The sequence below is a fragment of the Salmo salar genome, chromosome ssa17 (assembly GCF_905237065.1).
Source record: "Salmo salar chromosome ssa17, Ssal_v3.1, whole genome shotgun sequence".
Lineage (NCBI taxonomy): Eukaryota > Metazoa > Chordata > Actinopteri > Salmoniformes > Salmonidae > Salmo > Salmo salar.
The window spans coordinates 3181651-3194405 of NC_059458.1; the positions used below are offsets into that span (position 1 = coordinate 3181651).

The 12755-nt window shown below is 42.5% G+C and overlaps 1 protein-coding gene across 1 annotated transcript in view; it reads right to left on the bottom strand.

Annotated features, from left to right (window-relative positions):
* Positions 1–2604: 2604 nt before the first annotated feature.
* Positions 2605–12755, bottom strand: part of LOC123723758 (C-Jun-amino-terminal kinase-interacting protein 2) — a 154278-nt gene continuing 144127 nt past the window's right edge. Inside the window, exons 9-15 of the mRNA XM_045700352.1 lie at positions 9941–10016; positions 5948–6120; positions 5552–5661; positions 5300–5422; positions 4334–4404; positions 4128–4226; positions 2605–3270 (exon numbers count right to left, since the gene is read on the bottom strand). Of these exons, the coding sequence (XP_045556308.1) occupies positions 3198–3270; positions 4128–4226; positions 4334–4404; positions 5300–5422; positions 5552–5661; positions 5948–6120; positions 9941–10016 (725 nt within the window). The 3' untranslated portion in view covers positions 2605–3197. The remainder of the gene's footprint in view (positions 3271–4127; positions 4227–4333; positions 4405–5299; positions 5423–5551; positions 5662–5947; positions 6121–9940; positions 10017–12755) is intronic.

Sequence of the window (12755 nt, forward strand, 5' to 3'; positions counted from 1 at the left end):
TTTTTCCACCTTGGTTTTCATGTTTGTCATCTTTTTGGAATTTCTCTTATTTTAAATATTAATTTCAATAACATACATAACGTAAAGGACACAGTACAATCTTTTCAACTCTTTATAGTATTTACAGGATCTAACTGACAGCGATACACATTTAGATTACACACTCCCCACTGTCACTAATGATAAACTGGTCACCATGGAGGTCCCACGACTCAACTTATCACCAGCAGATCAATGATGCTCTTGTCTACATGATCCTTTTTTGCTGTTTAATATTTGTCGAAGAATAAAAGCAGTAGATGATGTGTATCTGGGTCTAGAAGCGAGTCCCTCATCTACTCTACTGTACTCAACCTGATATTGGGGATTGCAGTAGGATGCCTGTTATTTCAATTCATTCTGTGTTTTCCACTTCTCTATACTCCATCTGTTTGATGTTGCACTGTAGTCTACAGTATGCTAATTGAACTGGAAAAAGACAACTAAAAAGTATAATGTCCTACTATAAGTAAGCAAACCATGTACTGTATATTGGCTTACCTATGACCAGAGGAAAATCAAGGAGTACATTTGGAAAGGTCATTTCTCAAGCAGAATATGAGCCGTTAGACATTGTAAAATCAACTTCTAAAACTGTACTGCTCAGACCAAATAAATGTACTTTTTTCTAACTTAAACTCTACCCTAATTCTGACCTGATCCACCTCAAAGAGAAGGTGGAGGGACACGAGAAGAATACACCACTCAATTCTAACATTATCTATCTCATGTCTTTACTGTGGCCTTATTCTCAGTGTACTCATCAACTTAAACAGACCGACACACCTGTACAATAGTGTTTCCTGTGAGGGAGTAGTGTTGAACTATCAGAACCGTGGAATTATGGCTTCTCCTGAAGAGGACCAACTGTCCTCGACCTGATATTCAGATTGATTATCTCTAAACATTGTGTAGTATCTGTACATCAGGACACTTCACTGTTGGATAAGATGGAAAGGAATATAACATTGGTAATTTCGATAATATTGTATTTACACCATTAGAAGTCAAGAAGCGAAATCATTTTTTCTTCTCGCTCTGTTCCCAAAGCGCTGACAGTTATCACCCCAGTTTCCATAGCAACCTCTTCCTGACACTCAGCTGTGTCTGGAGATTTGATTAGAGGAGTTGTTTTCCAATGAGAGATGACTACTGCAACTGTTCTTTCTGATCTGACGCCAGCAAATTTCAAAACTATGGATTTCAAAATGGTGGACATCAAATAAGCTAGGGGAAGGGACTACAGAAGAGAAATGTAACCAGGCATAAGCCACAGAACAAACCAGTGAAAGGATAAGTTCTCTGAAATAGGTCCCACTCCCACCAATGGTTCCCGACCCACTGTTTGATAAACACTGGGCTAAAACATCATCCCTCTCTTCCTTCCCATTTCATTTTCTTTGTCTTCCTCCTGTTTGATTATTGGTTGTGGATGCTACTTACATAGTTTATATGCATGAGGTGTCTGTATTTCTCTACTGCCTATACATATATTTACAGAACACACAATGTCTCATACGATACAGGGGTTAGCTCGGACCAAGACAGATAACTGTACTCTCGCTCTACTTCGCTTCAATCTCACTACCAGTCGAACAGCAGTTTGTCGATATTGAACAAATATACACTACCGTTCAAAAGTGTGGGGTCACTTAGACATTTTTGAAAGAAAAGCACATTTTTTCCATAAAAATAACATCAAATTGATCAGAAATACCGTCTAGAAATTGTTAATGTTGTAAATGACTATTGTAGCTGGAAATGGCAGATTTTTTTATGGAATATCTACATAGCCGTACAGAGGCCCATTATCAGCAACCATCACTCCTATGTTCCAATGGCACATTTTGTTAACTAATCCAAGTTTATCATTTTAAAAGGCTAATTGATCATTAGAAAACCCTTTTGCAATTGTTAGCACAGCTGAAAACTGTTGTACTGCTTAAAGAAGCAATAAAACTGGCCTTTAAACTAGTTGAGTATCTGTGGGTTTGATTACAGGCTCAAAATGTCCAGAAACAAAGAACTCCCATCTGAAACTCGTCAGTCTATTCTTGTTCTGAGAAATTAAGGCTATTCCATGTGAGAAATTGCCAAGAAACTTAAGATCTCGCACAACGCTGAGTACTACTCATTTCACAGAACAGCGCAAACTGGCCCTAACCAGAATTTAAAGAGGAGTGGGAGGCCCCGGTGCACACCTGAGCAAGAGGACAAGTACATTAGTGTCTAGTTTGAGAAACAGACACCTCACAAGTCCTCAACTGGCAGCTTCATTAAATAGTACCCGCAAAACACCAGTCTCAATGTCAACAGTGAAGAGGTGACTCCGGCATGATGGCCTTCTAGGCAGTTTTCAGCTGGAAACGGCTGTGCTAACATAATTGCAAAAGGGTTTTCTAATCATCAATTAGCCTTATGAAATGCTAAACTTGGATTAGCTAACACAACGTGCCATTGGAACACAGTAGTGATGGTTGCTGATAATGGGCCTCTGTACGCCTATGTAGATTCCATAAAAAATCTGCCGGTTCCAGCTACAATAGTCATTTACAACATTAACAATGTCTATACTGTATTTCTGATCAATTTGATGTTATTTTAATGGACAAAAAATGTGCTTTTCTTTCAAAAACAAGTGACCCCAAACTTTGGAACGGTAGTGTATATTTACACCAAACCATATCTGACCAAATAATATGATCCAGGTACTATGCAATGTTGAGCTGGTTTTGTGTCCTAATAGCTCTGTGTGTACATTACCCTCCTAACCATGCATTTGAACATGTGAAATAGCAGTAGTAGGAATATAATTGTTGTACTTGTTTTTTTAATCGAGGAGGATACGTCATATCTAAAATAACAGGTGCCAAGCCTCTTATTCCTATAACTGTATCTTAGGGAAAAAAAGTTAAATAAACAGGCAATCCATCTAGAAGAGGGAAAATAAACAAATTAATCAATAAATAAAACACGTAGCATACTGTAGAACTGAAATTAACATTTCAGTTTTAGAGAGAGATATAGGGGGTATTTTTGCAATGGAGAGAAGACCCACCAGCGTCCTCTGGTGATTGAGATTGATAAACATACAAGCAGCAGCAGGAAGAAGAAGAGAATACTGTTGTCATGGCAACATTTCCTGCTTCCTGCCTGCTCTACTCCAGGTAGATGTCTTCAGTGGGGCAGGCGTACTCCAGGTGCTCCTGGTAATACTCCTGGAAAGCCCGCCTAGAGAGGGAGACAGACAACAGAGGGATTAGTTTAGCAAACAGATGTCCAACTAAATCACCCAGCAATAATGTCTCAGCCAGACTAACATCATGGTTCTAGTCCAAGATGAGCCTCAGCTTAGTAAACATTTCTCCATACCATCATTCCCCATTTTAGGCTCCTGAGTGGCACAGCGGTCTTAGGCACTGCACCTCAGTGCTAGAGGTGTCACTACAGACCCTGGTTCGATTCACATCCGGCTGTAATTGGGAGTCCCATAGGGAGGCACACAATTGGCCCAGCGTCGTCCGGGTTTGGCCGGGGTAGGCCGTCAATGTAAATAAGAATTTGTTCTTAACTGACTTGCCTAGTTAAATAAAAGTACACTGACTCACTCACCAGCCCATCCCTGCTCTGCCCTCTGCTCGGCTGTGTCGACCTTGAACAATGGCCATCTTTAATAATTCAAACCTGATATGCCTGATTCATACAAGATTAACAGGACAGGAACTGCGGTCATTATAAACCCCAGCTCATTCTCTCTCTACTTTTTAATGTACTTTCTTCTCCTCTCCATTGTGCCAACTGAACTAAATGGCTTAATAGGTAGGCTATGGTTTCCACCATTATTATTCCTACCACAGTATGCCACTTTTTTCACATCAGCAGTAATGACAGAGATTGGGAGATGTGTGAAAGCATTGTTAGACTACTGGAGAACAGCCAATGCTACAACTTCAATAAAACAAATAATGCTGTGGAGAGGCAGAGTACCAGAGAGTGCTTTCCTTATCACTCATCCCTAGGTTTACAAGCAGAGCTTAAAAAGGAATGAGAATCATGAGGGAGACACTGAGGTACTGTGTGTGACTCACCCAACACTCTCGGCCACACGCCGCATTGACTCCTGGGAGACAAAGACGTGGCAGGCAAACCTGTTCAGCATGGGGTGCTTAGTGATGAAGCCAAAGTAGCTGAGGAGAGAGCGAGAGGGGGAATTAGGTGAAGTGTAAATAAAGCAGGTTGATATTCTTGTTGTTTATCGTCTAATGAAATGTATTCTCAACATGTATTTTCATACCAATTGTTTTTTGGATGGCATCCACAGAAAGAGATGTTCTTCATCTGGAAGAAGTGACTACATCTGTCAAACTGGAGAGAGAGGACAGCAACACAATTAGACCCAACCAAATCATGAGAAAATAAAAAAACAGAGCAAACTAGAATGCTATTTGCACCTAAACAGAGAGTACACAGTGGCAGAATACCTGAACACTGTGACTGACCAAAAATTAAAGAAATCTTTGGCTATGTACAGACTCCTTGAGCATAGCCTTGCTATTGAGAAAGGCCGCCAAAGGCAAACCTGGCTCTCAAGAGAAGCCAGGCTATGTGCACACCGCCCACAAAATGAGGTGGAAACTGAGCTGCACTTCCTAACCTCCTGCCAAATGTATGAACATATTAGAGACACATATTTCCCTCAGATTATACAGACCCACAAAGAATTTGAAAACAAATCCAATTTTGATAAACTCCCTATACCACAGCATGCCATCACAGCAGCAAGATGTGTGACCTGTTGCCACAAGATAAAGGCAACCAGTGAAGAACAAACACCATTGTAAATACAACCCATATTTATGTTTACTTATTTCCCCTTTGTGCTTTATCTATTTGCACATCATTACAACACTGTATATAGACATAATATGACATTTGAAATGTCTTTATTATTTTGGAACTTTTGTGAGTGTAATGTTTACTAATCGTTTTTTACTGTTTATTTCACTTTTGTTTATCTATTTCACTTGCTTTGGCAATGTAAACATATGTTTCTGATGCCAATAAAGTCCCTTAAATTGAAATTGAGAGAGAGATATGCTCATACTACGTGGTCGTTTCAGCCTCCTTTTGAATGCACTACAGTCGCTCAAGAGTGTCTGCCATTTTTATAACATTTGTTGCACTCATCCCTTAACCTCCCGCCCTTCCCCTGCACCCCTTACTTGCACTCCTCCCCATCTCTCATCCCTTCATCTCTCACCTCATCCATAGTGTCGTATTCATCCTCCAGGCTCATCACCAGTTTAACCCCTTGTAGACTGATCTCCAGCTCACACAGAGAGGGGGGCCGCAAATGGACCGTCCGCTTCCTCGCTATCGCAATCTGACAGAGAAGTAAGAGAGAGTTCAATACAGATCAACTTTTATTATTTAAAGACTGTCTCATTCAGACTATTGAGGACCCTATGACCTGTAGGTTCACCCAACCCAGAGTGATGCATTTCCTGTTTACCTTTTGCATGGCAGCACAGAGGATGCCATTGCCTTGGTGATAGGGCACCTCCACAGAACCCAGGAACTGAACACTGAAACTGTCCATCCAGGCTGGGTTCCTCTTCATTCCTACAGGAAGTGCACACGCAGGAAGTGACATCAGATGGGAAGCATGTTATCTTATTGACATTCAGGTTATGTGTCTCCAGTGATGAAACACTGTCAACACTTGACATACTCCGTATAGAAAGGGAATTTTCCAGTAGAACTGTTCTTCTACCAGACATGAATAGAAAATATTGTAACATACACGGGATAGGTGAAGTGAAATGTGTTGTTTTGCAGGGTCAGCCTTCCAGTTACTAGCCCAATGCTCTAACTGCTAGGCTACCTGCCCCCCTAATATTTTACTCACCCATTATCTCCTTGGACTGCCCTATGACCTCATGGGCGTAGAAGGCTGGGAATATCCCCCTCTCTCCCGTCCGCATGTTGTAGCCTCTGTACCAGTAGTCATCCTCCTCTTCCTCGACATATAGAGGGTCGTCCACATCCAGCTCCAACTCATCCACATGTCTGGGGATAAACCTGTAGGGGGCAGGAGACAGAGGGTAGAGACACACACACACACACACACACACACACACACATGATTGGGTTTTAGTGAGGAGGAAGCATCTGTCTGTGTATCAGGTGTCTCCCTGAGGAGAGGCTGTTAGCTGAAGAAACAGCAGAGACACACTTAGGGAGAGAGAGAAGGGGGAGGAGAAGTGCTGGATGATGGGAGATAAAAATGATTCAGTTACTGAGGAGTGGAACAGGGGGCACAAACACACACAGAGTGATACCCAGGTGGTGACAGGCTGGTGTGAGTATAAATCAAATCAAAGTTTATTGGTTGCGTACACCAAGAAACAAGTGGCGAGTGGAGCAGCGGTCTAAGCCACTTCATCTCAGTGCAAGAGCTGTCACTACAGTCCCTGGTTCGAATCCAGGCTCTATCACATCCGGCCGTAATTGGGAGTCCCATAGGGAGGCACACAATTGGCCCAGCGTCGTCCGGGTTTGGCCGGGGTAGGCCGTCATTGTAAATAAGAGTTTGTTCTTAACTGACTTGCCTAGTTAAATAAAGGTTCAATCAAAATAAAACACAGATTTGTGGGTGCAGTGAAATGCTTATGTTTCTAGCTCAAACAGTGAAGTAATATCTAACAATAACAATACACAAAATTAAAAAACATCAAAAAAATTTAATCAAGAAATATCAGAGTGAGCAATAACAGAACGAGCATGTCAGAGTTTGGAATATAAATATGTATTCATATAAATGGTGTGTATAGACAGATATGAATAGGTGTTTACAGGTGTAGTTATATAGGATGAGCCATAACTAGAATACAGTATATAAACATAATGTGGGTAAAACAGTATGTAAACATTATTAAAGTGACCAGTGTTCAATGGCTCTATGTATATAGGGCAGCAGTCTCTAAGGTTCAGGTGCAGGGTAGAGTACTGGATGTTAGCTAGCTAGTGACAGTGCCTAAGGTTCAGGGCAGGGTACCGGGCGGAAGCTGTCTAGTGATGATTGTTTAACAGTCAGACGGCCTGGAGATGTTTATCGGTTTCTCGGTCCCAGCTTTGATGCACCTGTACTGTCACCGCCTCCTACATGGTAGCGGGGTGAACAGGCTGTGGCTTGGGTGGCTGATGTCCTTAAAAATCTTTTGGCCTTCCCGTCAAAACCGTGTGCTGTAGATGTCCTGGGGGGCAGGCAGTGTGCCACCGATTATGTGTTTGGCTGACTTCACCCCCCTCTGGAAAGCCCTGCTGTGGTGCAGTTGCCGTACCAGGTGGTGATACAGCCTGACAGAATACTCTCGATGGTGCATCTGTAGAAGTTAGTGAGGGTTTTAGGGGCCAATCCGAATTTCTTCATCCTCCTGAGGTTGAAGCTTCACCACACTGTCGGTGTCGAGGCACCATTTCAGATCCTCAGGAAGGTGCACGCGAAGCTTTTGACCATCTCCACTGCTGCCCCGTCGATGTGGATGGGGCTTGCTTTCTCTGTTATCCCCTGTAGTCCACGATCAGCTTCTTAATTTTGTTGACATTGAAGAAGAGGTTATTTTCCTGGTACCACTCCGCCAGGGCTCTCAACTCCTCCCTGTAGGCTGTCTCATCGTTGTTGGTAATCAGGCCTACCATTGTTGTGTTGTCAGCAAACTTGATGATTGAGTTGGATACGTGTGTAGCTATTCAGTCATGGTTGAACAGAGAGTACAGGAGGGGGCTCAGCACGCACCCCTGTGGGGCTCTCATGTTAAAGATCAGCATGGCGAAGGTGTTGTTGCCAACCTTCACCATCGGGGTCGGCCCATCAGTTGCACAGGGTGGGGGTCCCGTGTGGCTCAGTTGGTAGAGCATGGTGTTTGCAACGCCAGGGTTGTGGGTTCGATTCCCACGGGGGACCAGTACGGGGAAAAAATGTATGAAATGTATGCATTCACTACTGTAAGTCGCTCTGGATAAGAGCATCTGCTAAATGACTAAAATGTAAATGTAAAATGTTCAGACCCAGGGCACTGAGCTTAGTGATGAGCTTGTATGGCACTATGGTGTTGAAGGCTGAGCTAAAGTAGATGAACAGCATTCTCACATAGGCATTCCTCTTATCCAGGTCGGATAGGGCAGTGTGCAGTGCAATGACACTTGTTTTGTACCTGCCACATACGTCTCATGTCTGAGCCATTGAATTGCAACTCCACTTTCTCCCTGTACTGTCATTTTACCTCTGTTAATTGCCTTACAGAGGTTATAGTTGGTCTGTTTGTACACGTCCATGTTCACAGTCACCTTGCCATGGTTAAATGCGGTGGTTCAGGCTTTCAGTTTTGTGCGAATGCTGCCATCAATCCATGGGGATGGGTTTGGATAAGTTCTAATCGTCACAGTAGGAACAATATCCTCTATACACTTCCTGATGAACACAGTCACGAGTCAATGTATACGTTGATACTATTCCCAGAGGAAACCCGGAACATTTCCCAATCTGCATGATCAAAACAGTCTTCAAGCATAGATTCCGATTGGCCAGACCAACGTTGAACAGTCCTTACCAAGGAGGCTTTCTATTTAACTTTCTGCCTATAGGCAAGGAGGAGCAGGATGGAGGAATGATCTGATTTAGCGAAGGGAGGACGGGGGAGGACCTTATAACTATCCCGGAAGGGAGAGTAATAATAGTAAAGAGTGTTCTCTCCATGTGTAGCACATGAGATGTGTTGATAGCATTTCAGGAGCGTTTTACTCAGATTTCCCTTATTAATGTCCCCAGCTACAAAAAAAATGCAGCCTCAGAATAGGCGGTTTCCAGTTTGCACAAAGTCCAGTGTAGTTTCTTGAGCACTGTCACAGTGTCGGCTTGGGGGGAATATACACGGCAGTGCCAAAAAGCGAAGAGATTTATCTCAGGAGGTATTGCAGTCTGCATTTGATGGTGAGTTATTCCAGATCGGGAGAAAGAAAGGATTTGAGTTCCTGTACGTTACCACAATCATGAGACAAACCCCTCCGCCTTTGTTTTTCCCTGAGAGTTCTTTCTTCCTGTGTGCACGATGAATGGAGAACCCCCGCTGACTGGACAGAGCTATGATTCCGTAAAACAGAGTATGTTACAGTCCCTTATGTCTCACTGAAAGAAGATCCTCACCCTGAGCTCATTTACTTTATTGACCAGGGACTGAACGTTAGCGAATAATATACTTGGAAGCAGTGGATGGTTTGCTCGCTGTCTGAGTCTGACTAGCAGCCCACCCCCTCCTTTGGCGTCAACGTTTTGGTGTAGTGCAGGGACTGCCTCGGGAAGGCAAAAGTTATTTTGGGCAGTAGGAAATAATACTAGAAACGTTCTGAGCAAATTATTAAAGAAATAACACAAAAACGAACTGCTGAGTTGGCTAGGAGCTAGAAACAGGGCGACCGTGTCTGTCGGCGCCATCTTTTCTATATAGCTATATAGCTGTTACTCCTGCGGTGTCACTAGGGCCACAGCTGTAACCATGACAACTTCCCTCCTCTCACTCCCCATTCCTCTCTTCCTCCCTCCATGTCTTCTTCCCAACCTCCCTCCCTCCAGACCACTGGTGATTCACCAGATTCACATTCTCCTACTGCACACACCCATCCTTTGTCCCATATCACCTACGGTCCATATTACGTGTGGGACTAAGAACAAAGAGTCAAACAGATAAGAGATTATAATACTGTATGTTCTCTTACAATGATAACATTACAATAACCACAGGTTTTTGTCTGATCAGGATTTCAGATTGCTTGTTGTGTTGCTCTCTGTTTATATAACACAGTACGTATGTCTGTAAATGATGTTCTGAATGCTATGACTCACCTGTAGACAGCCCTGTGTGTCTGGTCCCTCTCTTCTCCATTGATGGTACAGGAGAACAGCCCAAACGACTCTGTACCTGCACAGGTAAACACACACCCTAGTGAGAACACCGATACACTTGTTGGGCGGTACATTAATGTAACCTATAGGACCTCTCTGAATAAAATCTAAATAAATGATAACTGCATCTGTCAAAATAACTTATGTTGATGAAATTCTTGTTCTTCCCATTTGTAATAGACCTTTAATTATGTATATGATCATTCATTAATGAAGTGAATGGAGAGGTTAATGATGGTTCAGTGATCTTTTATCACGCTACAGCTTGGGAGAGCTAACATGGACACTCATTTATCATATGATTTATCAAATGAGAGTCAAAATGGTATGAAACCTCAAATATAAGCTGCATTCACCACTTTTTTCATCACAACAATAATATGTTTGACTACAGCCCCTATCCTCCTTGCTAGTACCTAAAATTGTTTAGGTGCTCATGGTTAGTTTGTAGTTAGTTAGTTGGTCTGTAGCCTACTTACTGGAGGATTGTGAGATGCAGGACATTAGCTAGTTAATTAATTAGTTTGTTAGTTTGTGTGTAGCCTACTTACTGGAGGATTGTGAGAACCAGAAAGTTAGTTAGTTACTGGAGGATTGTGAGAGCCAGAAAGTTAGTTAGTTACTGGAGGATTGTGAGATGCAGTAAGATAGTTAGTTAGTTAGTTAGTTAGTTAGTTAGTTAGTTAGTTAGTTAGTTAGTTAGTTAGTTAGTTAGTTAGTTAGTTAGTTAGTTAGTTAGTTACTGGAGGATTGTGAGATGCAGTAAGTTAGTTACTGGAGGATTGTGAGATGCAGTAAGTTAAACTGAACAAAAATATAAAAACAACATGCAACAATTTCAACGATTTTACTGAGTTACAGTTCATATAAAGAAATCAGTCAATTGAAATAATATCATTTGGCCCTAATCTATGGATTTTACATAACTGGGCAGGAGTGCAACCATGGGTGGGCCTGGGACTGGGGAGTCAGGCCCAGCAAATCAGAATTAGTTTTTCCCCACAAAAGGGCTTTTTTAAAGACAGAAATAATCCTCAGTTTCATCAGCTGTCCGGGTGGCTGGTGTATGGATTTCCCACAGGTGTAGAAGCCGGATGTGGAGGTCTTGGGCTGGCGTAGTTACACGTGGTTTGTGGTCGTGAGTCCGGTTGGACGTATAGCCAAATTCTCTAAAATGACGTTAGAGGCAGCTCATGGTAGAGAAATGAACAATAAATTCTCTGGCAACAGCTCTGGCAGACATTCCTGCAGTCAGCATGCCAATTGCACGCTCCCTTAAAATTTGAGACATCTGTGGCATTGTGTTGTGTGACAAAACTGCACATTTAGAGTTTCCTTTTATTGTCCCCAGCAGAAGGTGCACCTGTGTAATGATCATGCTGTTTAATCACCTTCTTGATATGCCGCACCTGTCAGGTGGATGGATTATCTTGGCAAATGAGAAATGTTCACTAACAGGAATGTAAACAAATTTGTGCACAACGTTTTAAAGAACTAAGCTTTTTGTGCGCATGGAAAAATTATGGGATCATGATGGGACCAACACTTTACATGTTGCGTTCATATTTTTGTTCAGTATTAGTTACTGGAGGATTGTGAGATACAGTGAGTTAGCTAGTTAAGGAATTAGTTAGCTAGTTAGTTTGTAGCCTGCTTACAGAAGATTGGGAGGTGCAGTAACATTGTTAGTTACAGTACCTTCAGAAAGTATTCACACCCCTTGACCTTCTCCACATTTTGTTGTGTTAAAGCCTCAATTTAAAATGGATAAAATTTAGATTTTGTGTCATTGGCCTACACACAATACCCCATAATGTCAAAGTGGAATTATGTTTAAGGAGTCAATAAGTATTCAACCCCTTTATTATGGCAAGCCTAAATAAGTTCAGGAGCAACAAGTCACATACCAAGTTGCATGGACTCACTCTGTGTGCAATAATAGCATTTACATTTTTTTTATGACCACCTCATCTCTGTACTCGACACATACAACTATCTGTAAGGTCCCTCAGTCGAGCAGTGAAATTCAAACAAAGATTCAACCAAAATGACCATGGAGGTTTTCCAACGCCTCACAAAGGGCACCTATTGGTAGATGGATAAAAATACAAAAAGTAGAAATTGAATATCCCTTTGAGCATGGCGAAGTTATTAATTACACTTTTGATGGTGTATCAATATACCCAGTCACTACAAAGATACAGGCATCCTTCCTAACTCAGTTGCCGGAGAGGAAGGAAACTGCTTTGGAATTTTACAATGAGGCAATGTCACGCTCGTCGTATCGAACTGGAAGCATACTCGGACCAACGTGATCTGGGTTCCACATATTTTATTTAAGTGAAACGCACAAAACAACAAAGAATAGACGATACGTGAAGCTCAATCAGTGCTCATAGGCAACTACACAGAAACAAGATCCCACAAAACACAGTGGGGAAATGGCTGCCTAAATATAATCCCCAATCAGAGACAACTATACACAGCTGCCTCTGATTGGGAACCATACCAGGCCAACATAAAAACAGAACAACCTAGATACCCACCGTAGTCACAACCCGACCTAACCAACATAGAGAAAAAACAGGCTCTCTATGGTCAGGACGTGACAGTACCCCCCCCAAAGGTGCGGACTCTGGCCGCAAAACCTGACTCTATAGGGGAGGGTCCGGGTTGGCATCTAGCGTCGGTGGTGGCTCCGGTGTGGGGCAAAGTACCCACTCCGCTCGTGGATCTGCCAGCATCGGTGGCGGCT